At 42.2% G+C, this 17,776-nt stretch overlaps 2 protein-coding genes across 2 annotated transcripts; one reads left to right on the forward strand and one right to left on the reverse strand.

Annotated features, from left to right (window-relative positions):
• Positions 1-1,714: 1,714 nt before the first annotated feature.
• aplf (aprataxin and PNKP like factor) lies at positions 1,715-13,769 on the reverse strand. Its single transcript, XM_076727433.1, has 11 exons — positions 13,622-13,769; positions 13,283-13,418; positions 12,334-12,405; positions 9,697-9,860; positions 8,951-9,122; positions 8,391-8,526; positions 6,000-6,181; positions 5,509-5,825; positions 4,440-4,565; positions 4,025-4,071; positions 1,715-2,668 (listed from the first exon to the last, which is right to left on the reverse strand). The coding sequence occupies exons 2-11, from the start codon at positions 13,373-13,375 to the stop codon at positions 2,457-2,459; spliced, it is 1,521 nt and encodes a 506-aa protein (XP_076583548.1). The 5' UTR covers positions 13,376-13,418; positions 13,622-13,769; the 3' UTR covers positions 1,715-2,456.
• Positions 13,770-14,282: 513 nt separating this feature from the next.
• fbxo48 (F-box protein 48) lies at positions 14,283-17,090 on the forward strand. The gene is made up of 3 exons (XM_076728564.1): positions 14,283-14,346; positions 15,210-15,540; positions 16,114-17,090. Exons 2-3 carry the CDS (start codon positions 15,241-15,243, stop codon positions 16,273-16,275), a joined length of 462 nt encoding a protein of 153 aa, XP_076584679.1. The 5' UTR covers positions 14,283-14,346; positions 15,210-15,240; the 3' UTR covers positions 16,276-17,090.
• Positions 17,091-17,776: the final 686 nt, after the last annotated feature.

Here is a 17,776-nt window from a genome sequence, read left to right on the forward strand (position 1 = left end):
AGTCGTGAACTGAGATGCTATTTGCAGCTGTTTCCTGTTGAAATTCATGAGGTCGGCCGCCTGTTTATCATCATCAATGAATGCAAAGCATCAGCTGCCAGAGTCACAATGTGCCACAAACAACTGGCCTGACTTCAGATCAGCTTGTCTGTGGCAGCTTTCGTAAAAAGGTCTCATACTGCCTGTTCTTCTAATTCATAAACACGTTCCCAGGAGTTTAGCTGCAACACAGAGTTCACAAATAAAAAGGTAAAGTAAGAAAGCATTAGAATCAGAATTCAGCCGACTTAGAGTACTAAAAGTAAAAGTACTCATTATGCAGAATTGCCCATTTCAGAATAATGTATATTATATTATTAGATTATAATTATTGCTGAATTCATGTGTTCACAACTTTGCCAGGCAGTAGTAAATATGAAGGGATGTCACCCCCGAGCAGCAGAGAGAGTGCAGGGACAGAGGGGTTGTTTAGTTGAATATGTTGTGTTGTGTGTGTTATATATATGTCTTGTCTGTCTGACTCATTGATCCTTTATCTGACTGAGGTCTGTGTCAGTGACCCCGACCCCCACCACTCTAAAGTATCAGCACTCTAACTGTGTATTGATGAATCCATGGTGCTCTCCATGGTGCTGAAGGAAAGGATTAATAACGACACCTTTTTCCTCCCAGTCCCTCATTTCATCTTGAATCTAGAATATTCTCCAAACTATATACTATAAATACTCTATACTACATTGTAGCCTATATGCTCTACAGAGCAGTGCCATCTTCATGATCAAGTGACATGTAGCACCTTGTAGTGGTGGAGGATCATGGAGGCTCACTGTGCCTGTAGTGTTCTGTCAGTGACATGAGAAAACCCTGCCTGATGTTGTTACAGATGCAGAGTACATTTTTTGCAGGACTGTGCAGCCTTGGCAGACGCCGGTGGCCGAACACACTCAGCTTCTAGTTTTTCAATGAAAGTGTCTTAACGTGCGAGCGATCCACGTGGGGCTGCGAGCTCAAGGCTGAGAAACTGTTGAATAGAAAACCATTCATTACAGGGAAGCTGTTGTTTTTGTAAAGATTATTATTTTTCTACTTTTGAAACAGTTTTGAGGAGCTTGGGATACCTGAAAGCTCATGACATGTGTTCAAGCTTCAGCGGGGTTTGGTTTTCTCTTTATGCAAAAAGATGATCTCTTTAATTTCATTTAATTTGTGAGAAGGAAGACGTCCTCCTTAACGATGATCAAGGATGATGTGTCTCTCAGTCTGGATGTGACGGTGCATAATGTGAACGCTTACTTCGTGACCAAATACCTTAAAACTGACGACATTCCCATCAGCCTCAGTTGTACTTTGAACTTAGCGCTAATTAGCAAGTGTTAGCATGCTGATGTTAGGATTTAGTAAAGCCTCACAAAGCTGTCAGCAAGAAGACTCTTAGCCGAGTAAATCCAAGTAAATAAAAATAAAACATAAATTTAATTAAGCTTTTTCCAACAGCATTATATACTTAGCACAAGGCCATAATGTAGAAAACATATAGAATATTTATAGAAAAGGCATTGGACAGCTGATAAATGAACAGATAAAGGTAAAATCTTTTTTTTTCATGCAAAATAGTCAGAAAATTGTATAGAGTTTGGTGGGTGTGTTAACAGCCAGTGTTTCTAAAAACCTCATTAAGGCCATGTTTCATAAAATGAAGACAGGAAACTCTTTACTTTCATTGCATGTATTTAAACACTGTAAGAAAAACAGTCCAAAAAATAGACCAATAATTACTCTACAAGACCTAAATTAAACATATTTACACAGACAGATCCAATCAATCTGGAACATTTGGAGCTTCGTCTGAAATAAAATTGAAGCAAAAAAAAAAGAAAAAAAAAAGGCCAGTTTCCAGTTCTGCTACACTCTGGATGAATCCTTACACAGTTGTGAGTGCTGAAAAGGTTCATGGTTCAGTAAAGATTGGGACCCCCATTCTTTCATCAAGCCTCTATTTTTAGCTTTTCATGCTCCCAAAGCTCTGAAAACATACATCCACCAGAGGGAAGCTGGTGTTCACCAACAGTTCAGTAGTTTTTACATCATACCTATAAAAAACACGACTCACAGTGATGGAGGGCAGGCACATCTGACCTTAAATTTACCAGTCAGTATGTGTTGTAGTGTAACACTCAATAAAACTTTGAGCATCAAATGGCAGAAATGGGTGCTGCACTTAAGAGGCCATCTCTGATTTGCCCCTCCAGGAAACCAGTCCTGGTCTGGGTTCTTGGTGAGTGCTGATGTTGGTCCAGTTTGGAGCCGTAAAGACCTTAATCACCTGTACATGAACCTGTTGGGGCCGCAGCTCCTCCAGGTGATTTAGGGTCATTCAGCTCGTGTGTGTGTGTGACATTAAAAGGTTGCCAGCTGCAGCTTTGAACCCAGCAAACAGCAACAGAAACGATCCGTGTCTACTTCCTCCTCTTCAGAAAGGCCTTTGCCTCTTTCTGCAGCCTTTTGATGTCCTCCTTACCGCTGTCATCCGAGTCAGGCGGGACGTAGTCTGAGTCATTGCCCGCGTCCTCACTGTCATCATTAATGAAGCTGTCGTCGTCCCCGAACTCATCATCTTCATCTTCCTCATCAGCGGGCGTCTTCTTGGGGACTGTGCGTCTAGCAGAGGCTGTGAAAGCATAAACACTGCTTGGTTGACGCTGTGCAGAGTGAGTCACAGAGGGAGACGATATTAAACCACCTACAGGAGTTCTGTGAAGGAGCTGCTTCATGTACGTCTGCCTAAGATCAGCGGGACTCGAACTTCAGCAGATCTTTGAAGAACTCGTTTATTTAGGCAGACAGAGAGATAAAAGAGGAAGTTTGATGTTTGCTTTTTAAAATAAAGTTTGCTGCGTCTCCCAGCAGCATGTTTCTGGTCACGATACCCTCAAAGACTTTGTGCAAAGTTAGAACTAAAGATTTTTACCTCCTAATTAGATTCAGATATTAAAAGTCTTGCAGTGTGACGACTTCAGTCCAGTTCAGTGTGGAAGAAATGAACAGCGCCATCATGTCTCTGTGTGTGTGTGTGTGTGTGTGTGTGTGTGTGTGTGTGTGTGTGTGTGTGTGTGTGTCGTCCTTCGGTCAGTATAAACAGAGGTCAGGGCGAGACACTGTGTCTTCAATCAGGAGACGACGGTGACAAGTGACTCAGCATAAATTCAGTGTCAACTAAATGTCAGCAAAATGGAAATTCTGAGGAACAACATGTTTCATCTCATTCCACACACACCCAAACACACACACACACACACACACACGGTGGTGGGTCACAAGGTCATTTCTTATACAGTGGGGGTTGACGTCCTGAAGGGCCCAGAGATTACATTTTATAACCCACTAACAAAAAAATCAATGGGCTCCACCATTCAGCTGCCACATGTTTGGTTCTTACAGGCGGCATGACTGGAAAATAAAATCCCTCTACTTTAATAAAATGAAATAAATTACAAGAATAATTCATTAAAGTATGAAAAAAATAATGTGCTCAATAACTGACATTTAAAAAAGCTGTATCAAATTTGTAGAATGGACCTGAATTAATGACCTTTCCCTGGAAGAAATATAGTTCATTTTAAAATGTGTTATATTGATTGAAGTCAGACCCATTTCACTGATTAACAGTTTTGAATGACTAATCTTTTTTTCTAATCTTTGTGAGCTGCTTCATATCTACACACACACTCAGACAACAACACCATCTGCCCACCACGGACTGACATTCTCCACCTTCAAATCCCGTCTCAAAACACACCGTCTAGTTGTTGTATTTACTTCTTATTGTATATCACTGCTTTGTTTGATTTGATGATGTCTGGACACATCGCTGCCTGTTTCTACTCATGAAGGTGTCTATAATTAAAATGCATTATTATTATTAAAGACATTATGATTGTGTTTCCTGTGTCCATCCTGTGTTTGATGCTGAATTTTACTGATCTCATGGTTAATTAGAGTCAACATTCAGCCAAAAACAGCCCACCTGGTTTCTTTGTGTGTTTGTATTCCTTCCTGTGAAGAGGATTCTTCCTGTGAGGGCAACAAAGTCAAAGTCACAGTTTGTTCTTTTCAACAATAAAGAAAAACTTAATAAACAAGATAAATAAACAGGTTTAATATCACTTTCAGACTGAGAGGTGACAGGAAATGATGCAAGAGACTCAACAAAGGTCCCTGACTGGACCTGACAGGAGAAGCTGCTCCAGTAATCGTTGTTTTCACGCAAAGTCTTATTCAACCACCTGTAATGTGTGTGTATCTGTGATGGAGCTCCTGACTGGTAAAACAAATCCTCTGCAAGCCTCAGCTCACCAGATAATAGTCACAGGTTTCCCATCATGCCTTTCAGTCCCTCCCTTTCATCTGGTGGTAATAATGAGTGTGCTGTGATGTCTGACCTGTAGCAGTCGGTGCCATAGGGGCACTCAGGTCGGTCTGCCTCCTCCGTCTCCTCCTCCTCCTCCTCCTCCTCGTAGTCGGTGTCTCCGGGGTGACTGCACTCCTGGAAATGGAGCGGGTTCTTTCTGGAAAAAACAAATAGGGAGGTGATGAGATGTGTGCCGGAGGAGAAATGTGTCAGAGACTCTGCACACAAAACACTTCTGCAGGATTTTTCCCTGCTGCTGCTCCATCGTTATGTACATTTCATTTAAAGGACCAGACCGTGTTCTGTTCAAGAGCATTTGAACCACTGGGGCCACACTGGGGCCACACTGGGGCCACACTGGGGCAGATGCTCATGAGTTAAGAGGCAGCATCTCATGAAACTGGCCCGAATTCACAAACTCACAAATTCCCCTTTAGATTCTCTAAACGGAGGAGCTGTTTGATGACTGACAAACTGGTTATGCCCATCAACCTGCCGGCCTCCTGCAGGCAAACATTAAAAACATGCCGCTGTTGCGTCCTGCAGGCAGAGGAAGCTTTATCCTTTCACTTTGTTAAAGCTGTTTACTTACTGTGTGTTTTTTTGCCTGGAAATTTAAACTGTTTGATGGCTGAAAAATAAAATATTTTATAAAAATGAAACATTTTTGTGTGTCTCTAGTCTCCAGTGGGTATTAGTTTAACAAAAAACACAGAAAAGCACTAACACTGGTATCTACCCATGACTCCTGAGAGTGGAGTTTTGTTGGTTTTGGCCAAAGCTTTAAAAAAATCACATTTGAAAAATGTGGTCGTGGTCCCACTTTGTGATTTATGCCGTGTTAGAAAAGCTTTCAACATTAATGTTTCGCCTTTTTAACTGTGAGAAGGAATGAGGCAGAAGCACAAAGCATCAGGCAGTTGCTTTCAGAAGCTTTTAGACCTCATTCAGTTTTTGGTTTGCTTCATGTTCATCAGCTCAAGGGCCCTTCATGAACCTCGTCTTTGTTGGAAAATGAGCCACATCAAAGCGAAAGCCCTGCTGCAGGACTTCAAATGGCCTCCCAGTCATCCTTCAAGCTCAGCCTGAGGTAAACGCACCTGTAGCAGTCCTTCCCATACGGACACGGCTCTCTGACTCGAGGTTTGGATGGAGCTGGTCTGGACGCAGAGTCGCTGTCTGACCCCACAGATTCTGCTCGTTTGGTCTTTTGTTGCCCGTTTTTCAACTTCCTGTCCTCATTCTCAGGTTGATTGACTGCACACGCTCGCGTCGTGGTGTTTTTGTCAGCTGCAGATGTCTCTTCTCGTCCTCCTTCCTCGTCCACCTCCATGACGAAGCTGTCCGACTCGTCACTGACCTCGGACCTGTTCGGCTCAGTCTGTAGCCGAGCTGTGGGCCGCTCTGGAGGAACATCCTGGAAGTTGACAACATCAGTTGAATTAAAAAGCATTTTTAGACACTCGCTGAAAAGGCATTTCACAGTCCTGCTCATTTACAGGTGAGACAGAATGGAGGCAAAGCATGAAGCAGATTGGACCAAAAACGATGAATAACAGCCTCTGACTACTTGCTAACATTTGTACTCAACGGTTTCAGACTTGGCTGCTGCTGCTTCTTCATCACGCATCTTCCTCCTCCTCTTCTTTGGCATTTCCTCCTCGCTGAGCTCCGCCTCCTCAGGTGAGGAAGTCTTGGCCTGTTTGACTGCTGATGGTTTTGTGCTGGTTGACGCCGCCGCGGGCCCTTTACTTCTCTTCACAGCTGACTGAACTACAACAGAGAGAGAAAGATGACTTTCAGAAGAGCAAGTCGGACTGATGCTAAATGTTTGAGGCTGATTTATGATATTAACATTTATAAAATATGGTTCATATTTATTCTTTTCCAGACACACAAACTCATATTTGATAAGGGTTCTTAAAAGGGGTTAAAAGTGAGAGGGGGATTTTACATTCTGAAAATAAAGCTGCCAGTGTTAACACCAAACCCATCTCCTGAACAATCAACACAACACAGATCGATGGAGCACAGCAGGCTAAAGCAGACAGCCCGGGGCTGAGTATTAAAAATATATCAGCTTTTATTCACAGCCACACATATGTGAAGGACGCTGCAGGAGAGGGAAACCTGGTGAGGTGAGCTCCTGAAGAAAAGTGCCTAAGTGTTCGTAAGAGGAAGAAAATTCAGCAGGAAACAGTGAACTTGTGACACTCATGACATCAAAGTCATCAAATAAAGAAAATGTCTTCTGATGTTTGATCATATGTGACATCATTAATACTGAAGCGTCAATGTTAAGGCAGCATTTTACTGTTGGAGCTGCTCCAGGTGGAGATCCACCACTGCTCACGTATCCAGTTATGCTGCACTTTACGATTTTCTGTGAGGTCACACTCATGACATTAGTCTGTGAATCCATGAGACGTTTCCGTGTCCTGACAGTTCAGATGACACCGAGAACATCTCAAGCTTCTCTCTGTGAAACTGGAACTTTTCCATCCGTCCACTCTGTGTCTCCGTGAATCGCAGCTCTGAAGTGAGCAGATGCACAAAATAATGGAAGCAGCGATGAAGCAGAGCCGTTGCTTCCCTTCAGAGTAAAGATTAGAGAACAGCAGCACTCAGGGGAAACACACACACACACACACACACACACACACACACACACACACACACACACACACAGAGAACATCCTGATACACAGGCTCGGTGCAGTGTCACTTTTCCATTCATCCTCTTGTTAACATCACTTCATTCAGTCTAACTGCTCAACTCTTCTTTTGAAAAACCTGCTGCCCTCAGACTGTGTGGCAGTCGGGTTCAGCTGCTATTTAAGGTCAACAAATGTCCTTAGAGAGGCATCAGGTGGAGGCTCTGCAGAACGTCACCTGAAAACAGACTCATTCCTTCAGCAGACACTGTGGATTAGAGCTGTGTGGACGACTTAACAGCACAAGTGTTTAACAAACAGGCACACACCGGCTTCAAGAGCAGCTGGGACCAACACATCAAAGTTTAGCCTTTGTAAAATGTGCTGTCCTCAATCAATGGACCACATAAACTCTCGAGCGGTGTGACCTGCGACTATCTTCTTCAGAATCACAGACTGAAACAGGGACTCATCCCTTGTGGCTGTCTGTCCATCGAAACAATGACGTTCACCATCAGTAAAGACACACTTACCAGGAATCTCAGGACGCTTAATTCAACCCCTCAACAGTCTGTTAGCAGGAAAAATTCTTTGTTACTGAGAGAAGCAAACACAAATCTTCAATTCTTCTTCCTGCTTATGTTACGATACTTCAGAAGTTAGCTTTTGTGAAAGACAGCTTTCATGGCTAAATGCCAATTTATTCCAATTATCAGTTTAATGACTAAAGAGTTTTCATTTTGCAAAGTTAAATATGAGTCACAGTCATATAAGATGGATCACGACGTACTGCACTCATGAACACAATTACGCTGCAGAAATCAGCCAGTGTCAGCTTATTGCAGATTTATCTGTATCACAGAGACAGGAAATGCCAAACAAGGCTGGAGGTCCTTCAGAAACAGTGTCTCCATTACACAGTTAGTCCACCAGGGAGCGCTGACAAGATGATTTTAACAGTATGAAGTCCCACTCAGTATGAATCTGAGTCAGTTTAAAAACAAGCACATCTAAAGGATTCATATCAGGAGTCTGTTTATGCTAAAAAAAAAAGAGAGAAAAATCTATGCTCTCATATATTGATATCAGTGTGGCCTCAAAACTCAATCATCAGTCATTAGAAGAAATGGAAACTCCAGCTATCAAAGACGTTTTTAGACGATGAATGAAAAAAGGGAACTTCCTCATGGATCTCATAGACGTCGCAGAGACAGATCACAGATCTGAACAGCTCAGGTGAAAGCGTCATGTGTGGGCTGACACATGAAAAAAGTCCATTTCTACTGCAGTGAATCCACAGTAAGAAACAGACCACATGACCACGGTACCTTTCAGGCTGGAGGAAGAGCTGCGTGGAGCCGCGACAGACGCCATCATCCACGCAGGTAAAACTCTCCTCTTGGATGCAGACGGAGCGACGTCACTTCGCTCATCCTCCACCTCTTCATGTTGTGCAGAGTCTCTCTACATGAAAAAAAAAAAAAAAAACAGTCTTCAGGAGGGGACAGAGGCTTTATCAGGGCTTGTTTGAGGAAAACTGCTGCTGGTGGAAACACTGAGACTGAACCAGACGCTGAAGGATCTGATCACACGTATGAAGCTGATGAGCTGGTTGATCTGATATGAACTGTCTGTACCGCTGTGTTACACAGTGGAGCATCTTTCCTGACTTCCCTCTTGTAGTTTCAGGGTCAGAGTTCAGTGAATTGGTGCACTTTGTCGACCTCAGTGAGGCTGAGGTGGACACAACGCGGCAGAGTCAGCAAAGAAACGACCAACATAACGAGAGCTACTGAAGGGAAAGAGGAGCAAAATTTCAAAGCAGACAGAAGCTCAGCGTCCACCTGGAGAGAGGTCGACATGGTTTAACTCACAGGTCAGAACAGACCTTGTTTAAGCTTCTGTCGGAGCGGTCGACTTCCTCCTGGTTTGAAGGAGCTGCCGGTGTCGGCTCCTCGAGAGGCGGAGTCTGTCCACGGGCCTGTCCAGTAGGAGGAGGCGGGTCCACGTCTGGCTTTGGAGAAACAGGAAGTTCTTCTTCTTCAAACATCTGACTGTTTCTGCAGGAAGTGAGATTTGACAGAATGTGATTCGGCCTGAACACTCGAGGTTAAAACTCCTAAAACTCCTCCAATGACCAGAGAAGTTCTTTCTTGAGACAACTGTGAGAACAATGTCAGAAATCCAGACTTGTGAAACCGTCATGCTGTTGCTTTGATGCAGACTTTGTGCATGAATTTTACATGAGCTTCATCCGGTTTGAACAGCGGAAACATTTGCTCGAGTGTCCTTTCCCGTCTGTTTGATGTAAACTTCAAACAGAGAGCGAGCGTCAGAACAATGCTATGAGGGTTAACTCATGGAAACCCAGAGACTAAAAAAAAATCTAAATTCTCCTTAATGTTGTTTTTAATTGAGTCTACAAATAACACTTAAACTAAATCCCATTCAATAGCACACAGTCTGCTCTGCAAAGATAAAAGATGGGACTCTAATCAAACAGCGGAGAACAACCTCCTCTGTCCAGATTGAATAATTCATGGAGACGTCAGGGAGGACACTGCAGTAAATGAGATTCATGTCTTGATGCACAGAATTAACATGGAAAGGAGCCTTTTACTGCTGTGTAAGTACCTGGGAGTGCGGTCTTCTTCGCCCACGGCCACCACCTTGTAGATGAACTGGCCTGGCAGCAGAGAGAACAAGTCTCCATGATGAAGAGGGTGCCAGGAATCTCTCTGCAGAGGTTGCGGGTCGTCGGTCAGGGACGACTGAACAAAGCAGGGGTTCAGGTGGGTCTAAAGATCAGAACAACAAACAGGATGAAACCATAACCTGTCAGTCTGTCATGAAGTTTTAGGATTCAAAGCTCAGTGTTTGAAGCGGCTAATAATGATGAATATTCTTCTGATAAGAATGTATAAAATGACGGCATGATGATGTGACAGTGTGTCTCTGCTAGAGAATGATCAGCTGAATCCTCAATTCAGTTCAAATTGAAAAAGTCATAAGGACATCAGTTGACAGTTCTGTCTTTGTGAGCGTTTGTTCAGAGCGCTGGACGAGCTGCTGAGTCACAGCAACTCCACAAAGTTCAGAGTTCAAAGTTCCACATTTTGGGAAACATTTTTTCACAGAACATATGAAGAGTTTCTAAAATGTTTGCTTATAAATTACATTAAACAGCAGTTTTTACAAATACAGCTGAAACGATAAGTTGATTAATCATCTTTTTTCCTGTAAAAACATTTCATGTTTCTAGCTTCAAATGTGAAGATTTGCTGCTTTTCCTTTGAGTCATTTGAAGGATTTGAATGTGTTTGTAATAATGTTGAGGTTTGGACTGTTGGTTGGACTCAACAAACATGGTGACGGTGTCACTTTGGGCTCACTGTGACCACATTTCTCACTATTTTCAGCATGTTAACAAACCAAACAATCAATCGATTCATGGAGAAAATAATCATCAGATTAATCCAGACTGAAAAGACTCATTAGATCGTAGTACTGTCCTCTACTGCCTGACAGCCTCGTCTCACTGTGTGACACATGATTACCCTGCAGGATCACTCGAGCAGGTCTGTAGATGGTTCCCTTCTGACCACCTCTGTAAAATGGGTCACAGTGATTTAAGTCATTTTTCACCTGAAACAATCATCTGAAACCTGGGAATGACTTTTCTTTAATGTTCAAAGCCCAGCAGCAAGAAACCGTCAGCAAACTGAGCCGATGGAAACCACAAAGTGGACGGCGTTTGGATTTCCTGTGTTAAGACGCCGGTATGAAGGTTTACACATCAATGTCGCTTCAGAGCCTCAAGCTGCTCTGTGAAGAATATCTGTCATTGTTTTCCAGTGTGAGATCAACAGACCACATCATTGATGCAATTGATTCCACCTCACAATACAAAATGGACGCAGTGCAGCAGCTGTTTAGTGGTGATTACTTTTCTGAGGTGTTGTGACATCAAATCAATTCAACACAAATGTTAAATAAGGTCAGTATGATGCATGTCTTTAACACTGTGAAATCTTTTCTAACACACCTCCATCTGACTTCTGCTGCTGGAGCGACTCCACTTCCCCTCAAGGCTAATAAAGATCTGTGTGTTTCATGTTTTTGTTGGAAAAGGTCACAACAGCATTTCATTCAAGGACAACCTTTCAGGAATCACTGACACCTGTTGCTCCTGAAAATTCCTCCTGATAGAGAGCACCACAAACAATCATCACAGTGTCAACATGTACATGGAGAGGTTTACATATGTAGGATGTCTTGAAGGGCTCCTGCATCACATTGAACAGCTTTATAAATTCATCTGAATATTTAATGTAGTTTCTAAAGCGTTTCCTCAGGCAGCCATCTGTTTCAATACAGCAAACTACTAATTTTACCGTATCCTGCCTTGGATGTGATGTCCAGTAGAGAAAGAAGTATTCAGATCCTTTACTTAATGAAAGTACTAATACACAGTGTGAAAACACTCCACTACAAGTAAAAGTCCGACATTGAGTAAAAGTAAGTAAGTATTAGTAAGTAGATGTTTAAGGTTGAGCTCATTTGAACTGGTTATCTGCTGTTGGCTGGTTTAATCTACAGCAATGCATCATATTCTGTGAGATCATCATATGTTTGCAGCGTGGCTGTCCTGTGAGAACCACGTATCTCTAAAAAGTCAACTGGACAGGAAGGGGATGAAAAACTGTAATCTGAAAAGTAACTAAAGCTGTCAGGCAAAAGCAGTGGAGTAAAAAGTACAATATTTACCTCATTTACTTTATGGATTTGCTGTCTCAAACAAAATCTCTAAAAGCTGTTTGTCATAGAAATTAGCTGATCGCAACAGATGACTGGAAGACACTGAAGGACGGCATATTGTCGTCCTCCGTGAGTAACAAGAGGTGATTGAAATAATGTTGAAACAACAAAAAAAAACGGCATCCAGAGTTGTGTTTATGAGGTACCAGGCAGGATGACAATGTCCTTAACACAACCACATACACAGGAATCACAGTGCAGTGACGTGACAACTCAGATTTTTGCATTTTAAAGTTCACAGTAACTTTATGAAAATACTGGACGACTGGACGACTCAATGTGCCACGAAGGAGCTCACAGACAGTGAGGCAGGCAGACAGCATTCATGATATTTTAACCCTGACAAGTTTCAAAACTGATGCTTAAACTTTGGAAAAGGTCACCAGTAAATTAAAGGTCAAAAGTAGCAAATGACTGGTGTGAAAATCTTAAACTAGGACCGAAAACGCGTACCGGTTTGAGACGCAGCTGTCCGTTCAGGTTCTCGAGCAGCCCATGACATCTGGACACTCTCTTATCACTGACCTGAAACAACATGAAAGAAAACAACACAGGAGAAGAGCTTCAGCTCTGAGGTACGAAAAAAAAAATTATTTATATTTATATTCATATTTTACAACACTCTTTGCATGTGGTTCCAGTGGAAGTAAAATCTGGCTCATTTCTAGAAGCAGAGATACGTCAGAGACTCAGATGTACAATGAAAAGCAGTAATAACTGACGGAAAATCTGTCATTGATGGCTCTGGACAAAGCAATACCACAAACAGTGTCCTCCATCAGAAAAGCAACTTGTTCCTGCAGCCCAGCTGCCTGCATGCATGTCATCAGTGTGACAGAGTCCTCCAGTGGCTCAGAGGAAGACCTGCAGCTCAGCTGTAACATTGACGTTTCTTTAGTTTTATTCTCCAGGAGACGCTCTTCGGGTCTTTTCTGGGTGTGCATGTGGAGCGCACAATACACATATATTGGTCTGTTTGTCTGTATTGAGCAAATATTGTATTGAGATTTGCTTGTAATTTGGGAAAGTACAGAACTTATCGGGATGTCTGGACATGTTACCTAAGGGTGTGGCCCTGTCATGTATGGGGGGGTCTAACACCACCATGTTAATTCACATTGTAAGCATGGGAGACACATATCTAAATAAAGTTTAATCAAATTACAATACACAGGTTTAAGAGTTAGGTGTAAGGGGTCAATAGCGGCCCTATGTAATACCTGCGTACCTGTGTCATTTTCCTGTCACAATGTAAAGTTAGTTTAAAACACTCCCACACAGCATATTTACATCTTATCATGTCTAATAATAGGTACTGACCTGTTAAAAAAGCCTGCAAATAAGTAAGAGTAATTCTAGTATGAAAGTAACTAGTCTAAGCTAAAGCCGCAGCAGCACTCACTCCCAGGAAAGGCCCCCTGCCCACCACCGTCTCCCCTGGCGGAAGCTGGATGGGATCCCCGCCGTCCACCGGGACGAGGTCGAACCGGGACATGTGGTCAGCGGGCGGGACAGGAAGGGAGCTTCCCCTCGGGTCACTGAAGGCATCACAACACAAGCCTTTAACATTTAGTTCAGGGCGTATTGAGCTTATTTGGATAACTGAATGGTATCAGGATTATAAAGCTTCTCTAACTTGTTTCATTCAGTTTCTGTCTGAGGGAAGTAACATGAAATAGAAATGAAAGCTGAGCAAAGGTTACAACGAGGCATTCAGCAGCAAAGCTTCACTTCAGCCCACCTGCTGTGGTGGTGAAAGGAGAATGAATGACCTCTCAGGACAGAAAGGCGCTTTTTAAGTTGTCTTCTTCTTGTTCCGTGTTTATTTCTTTTTCCGTGTTTCCTCTTCTCCTTCTCCTCCTCCTCCTCCTCCTCGTTCTTCTTCTTCTTCTTATAATGGCGGATTGGCAGACAACGTTACCGCGCCACCTGCTGGATTGGAGTGTGGCCCGATAATCAAACTTTACATTCACTAGTTACAATGATAAATAAAAGAAAACGAAAGAAATAAGAAAATAAAATTAGGTTTTCTCTATCAAGTTCGCTATCCTGAGATATTGAAACAAAAACAGATGAAATAAAGAATTTAAATTGAGCTTTGCTGTATGTGATCTTTTACAAGGAAGATCACATACAGCAAAGCTCAACTTTATTTCTTGAAGCTTCGGTAAGATTCCTTCTCTCAGTATCATATTTTGTCACGTATAACATGTTCCACAGTTTCTTCTTGATCACAAAATTCACACCTTCCTGTTTAAAATAATCTACTGTTCTATCCTGTGTGGATCTGTCTGCATGTTTAAATCCCTCAGTGCAGAAACCCGACGACGAGAAGTTCTGTTGGCGAGTGACCCATGCGCATGCGCGCTTCACCAAATACAAGGTGACGTGTGTCTGTGTATAAACAACCGTCGAGACATTTAAACAGCGGAGCTGTCAGAACGAGACGGAGCGACCGTACTGACGGTAAGAAGCTCTTACTTTAACGACACGGTATCGTCCTTTCCTTAAATACGGCGGCAGAAGTTTACTATACGCGTTTTTCCTAAAAAAAAAAAAAAAAAGGTATTTGACTTGGAAGTGCGAAAGGCCGGAGGTGTCAGGCGGTGTTAGCTAGCTAGCTGCTAGCCGGGGCGGAGATGACTCTCGTGCAGCTGAACGTGACTCGGGGCTGCAACAAGAAATCTGATGTTAAAATAAGATTCACGCTTCGATGCTGAAATTGAAGCTTTGCTTCATCCACAAACCCAACAGTAAAACAGATAATATGAATTCAAACTGGCTGCTGCTCTTTCGTGATTTATAACGGCCTTGAAGTGGGAAAACGTTGTTTTTGTAGCCAGAGGTTTGGCCATCCCTCTGCCTGACAGCCATGTTACATTAATACATACATCATAAGAATGTTTAAATCCGTAAAAGTTGACTGAATCATGTCTCGAAAGTGGAGAATGTGTTTGAACTGGAGATTGAAATGGGTTCAGGCACTGTCATGATCAGATTTAAAGCAGGAATATTGGTACTTGCAAAATGAATGTATTTCCTGCCATTGTAGTTTTTCTTATGGTTTGTCTGGCTGTTCAGACTGTCAATAAGCTTTTGTTACTGAGCAGAGGGCCAGAATTCACTCATAAGTAAACTTTTCCACTGATGAGAGGACAGTGATTTTGCTACTATGGTAAAAAAAAATGTCAAATTTTCCTCCATCCTTGTATCTTCAAAGCGCCCATGAGATTGAAATCCAGTCCTGAACTAACGGTGTTGTTCACCAGAAATGAAGCTTCAAATGGAATTTGATTTTGCTCTGAAATGTTTTAACACTGTTTTCTCAGGTTGTTTCAAACTGCTGGACCCTGAGCTATAATGCAGCATGACCGCACAAGGACATCACCTGTGTTCTTCCTCTATGAAAGACAACCCTCCCTGAAATCCACCTGTGACACCCCCCCTCAAAACTTTGCTGAAACGCTGCCGACAGAAATGAGCTTGAAGATCTTTGGTGAACTGGACGCAGAGAGTCTGTGCAGCGCCTCGCGGACCTGCAAGCTGTGGCATCACATCATCGAAGACAGCGAGCAGCTGTGGAGGAGCCAGTGTTTGCTGGTCAGAGCTGTCTGTGAGAGGGAGGTCGACAGCGACAGGAAAAACGGCTTGTCCTGGAAGGTGAGTCAACCTTCAAGAAAAAGAAAAAGCTAAAGCTAAAGCAAAGTGGTCCATGACTAACGTTGGAGGCAGTTGAGGTCATGTGACATCACAGGAGACCAAGCAGCAACCTCCAGGGCTGAAAAATGATGTAGAAGTGCCAAAAACTGTAGCTCAACCAGTGGCCACTTGTCTCCAAAAGTCAGTCAGTCCCCATAGACCCCCATATGAAAATAACCAAAGTGACAGCAGAAATAAAGATGCTTACTGCCTGATGCAAAAAATGGTTTTGGTCTCTGTATCTAATTTCCTCATTCATGATGACTGTACGGGGGTGAATTTATATATATTATTCACTTAAATTCTATAATTATGCGAATGGCCCCTTTGAGTGACAGCTAACTGCTAGAATTCAGCAACCAGGCTTCATTTGGCTCTGAGATCTAGTATGATTCAAATAGCAGATATCAGAGGAGACTTTAATCGGTGGACATACTCCCGTTAATCTGCATTCATGTAATGTAAAAAGTGACATGAGATTTAAGCCTCTGTCATTTGTCCGTCCTCTGACTGTTTTCTGTCTCTGCTCTGCAGGTCACTCTGGTGAGGAACTACAATAGAAGCTGTTTCAAGAGAGACTGGCTGAGAGGACGTTACAGCCACGTGAAATCAGCGGAGGAGCTGAACGGCAGGAAGATGACGCCGCTGGACGCTGAGTCTTGGGGAGAGATCCTACAGGCCGAGTTGGACAGATGACTGACAGCAACGTTTGCTGCCACACTTAGGATTTTATTTAAAGGACCTTTTATACTTTTGTGTTTTATACAAATACACATAAACAATTGTACAGAATTGTTTTTTGTAACTTTTTTAAGAAAAAAGTAACCACGGAGAAACAGAAGTGAAACAAGTTGAATGCCAACATTAGACTTTGTTGATCCCAGTTGGTTAATTCTTTGTCATAGGTTGTTTGCAGTCACGTGATGTTAAATCAGGAGGGCCGGAAGTGCAAACTGCAGTGAGTGATGTGAAGGAAAGGTCTTTCTGGGCAAGTTTATGAAATTATGAGAGAAAGGTATAAACAGAAAATCAGAACATATGTTGGATGTGACCCTTATGTTATGAAGAAGAGGGATTTTTCAACTGAACTAAAGGATTTGCTGCTGCTGAGGCAGCAGATGTAACCGACTACCTGCTCATTCAGACGTCACTCCACTCCAGAAAACAAGTGAAAGCTGACAAAAGTATGGAGGCATACAACTTTCTTGTTAGCAGTGGGTCCACGATGTCGGTACCAAGGTGCTCCATTTTGTTTTTTCAACAGTGCATATCTTTTATCTTCCTGTGGATTAACCAGGCAGCAAACTTTCAGCACAGCGGAGCAAACATTAGTACTTTGAGTGTGTGTTAATAGTGTTTGCAGAAAACCACATCTGGCCCTCCATCTGCAGTTCGCACCACAACAAAAGAGTGACGTGATGTCATCTGCAAACAACCTGAAATGAAAAGTTACGACTGTCTCTGCTTTGATGTAAATATGGCTGACATGCAATAAATCACATCATGTTGAAGCATGTGATGCAGTTTTTATTGACACATATCCATATTTTCTCCAAGTATTTTTGGTGCTGTGTTTAGTGGTCATGGAATATTGTAGTGCATTGCATTGCAAGTGTTTCTCTTATTGTGTCCACCCAGACAACTTCATTGTTGAAAAGAGGCCAGCAATGACATTTTGTGCATTTGCATTGACATTTTTTGTGGCAATGTAATTAGTCATTTCTATGGCTGCAACAAACATTTTTTATCATCTTATTCTGGCATTTAGTTTATTTTTCAGTCACTGACTGATTGTTTGTTGGAGTATGAAACATCAGAAAATGGTGAAAACTGCCAAAATGAGTTTCCAACTGGCTAAAACCCAAAGATGTTCAGTTTATGACAGTGTAAGATGAAGAAAAACAGCAAATTCCGTTTTGATAATCTGCTTGAAAAATGAGGATTAATAAATAACCAAAATAGATATTGATCAATTTTTCATGGACTTTACAAATTAATTGACTAATTATTGCAGCTCTACTCTGTAGATAATGCTTTGATATAGAGCTGAAATGATTAGTACAATAAGATTAAAGGATTAACCAGTTGTCAGAATGTTAATTGCCAACTATTGTAACTATTGTTTTGGACTGCTGGTTTGACAAAATAAGCCATTTAAACAGGTTTTAGGAATATAAAATGGGTATTTTTTGAGCAC

This window comes from Chaetodon auriga, chromosome 4 (assembly GCF_051107435.1).
Source record: "Chaetodon auriga isolate fChaAug3 chromosome 4, fChaAug3.hap1, whole genome shotgun sequence".
NCBI lineage: Eukaryota > Metazoa > Chordata > Actinopteri > Chaetodontiformes > Chaetodontidae > Chaetodon > Chaetodon auriga.

Bases quoted from the DNA above. Each gene is read 5' to 3' on its own strand.
- aplf (XM_076727433.1), bottom strand. From the start codon at position 13,375: ATGTCCCGGTTCGACCTCGTCCCGGTGGACGGCGGGGATCCCATCCAG. The intron at 5,826-5,999 runs GTTGAGTACAAA...GTCAACTTCCAG, and splicing joins CAGCAGCCAAGTCTGAAACC to GATGTTCCTCCAGAGCGGCC. The intron at 4,566-5,508 runs GTGCGTTTACCT...TGTTTTTTCCAG, and splicing joins TATGGGAAGGACTGCTACAG to AAAGAACCCGCTCCATTTCC.
- fbxo48 (XM_076728564.1), top strand. From the start codon at position 15,241: ATGCAGCATGACCGCACAAGGACATCACCTGTGTTCTTCCTCTATGAA. The intron at 15,541-16,113 runs GTGAGTCAACCT...TCTGCTCTGCAG, and splicing joins AAAACGGCTTGTCCTGGAAG to GTCACTCTGGTGAGGAACTA.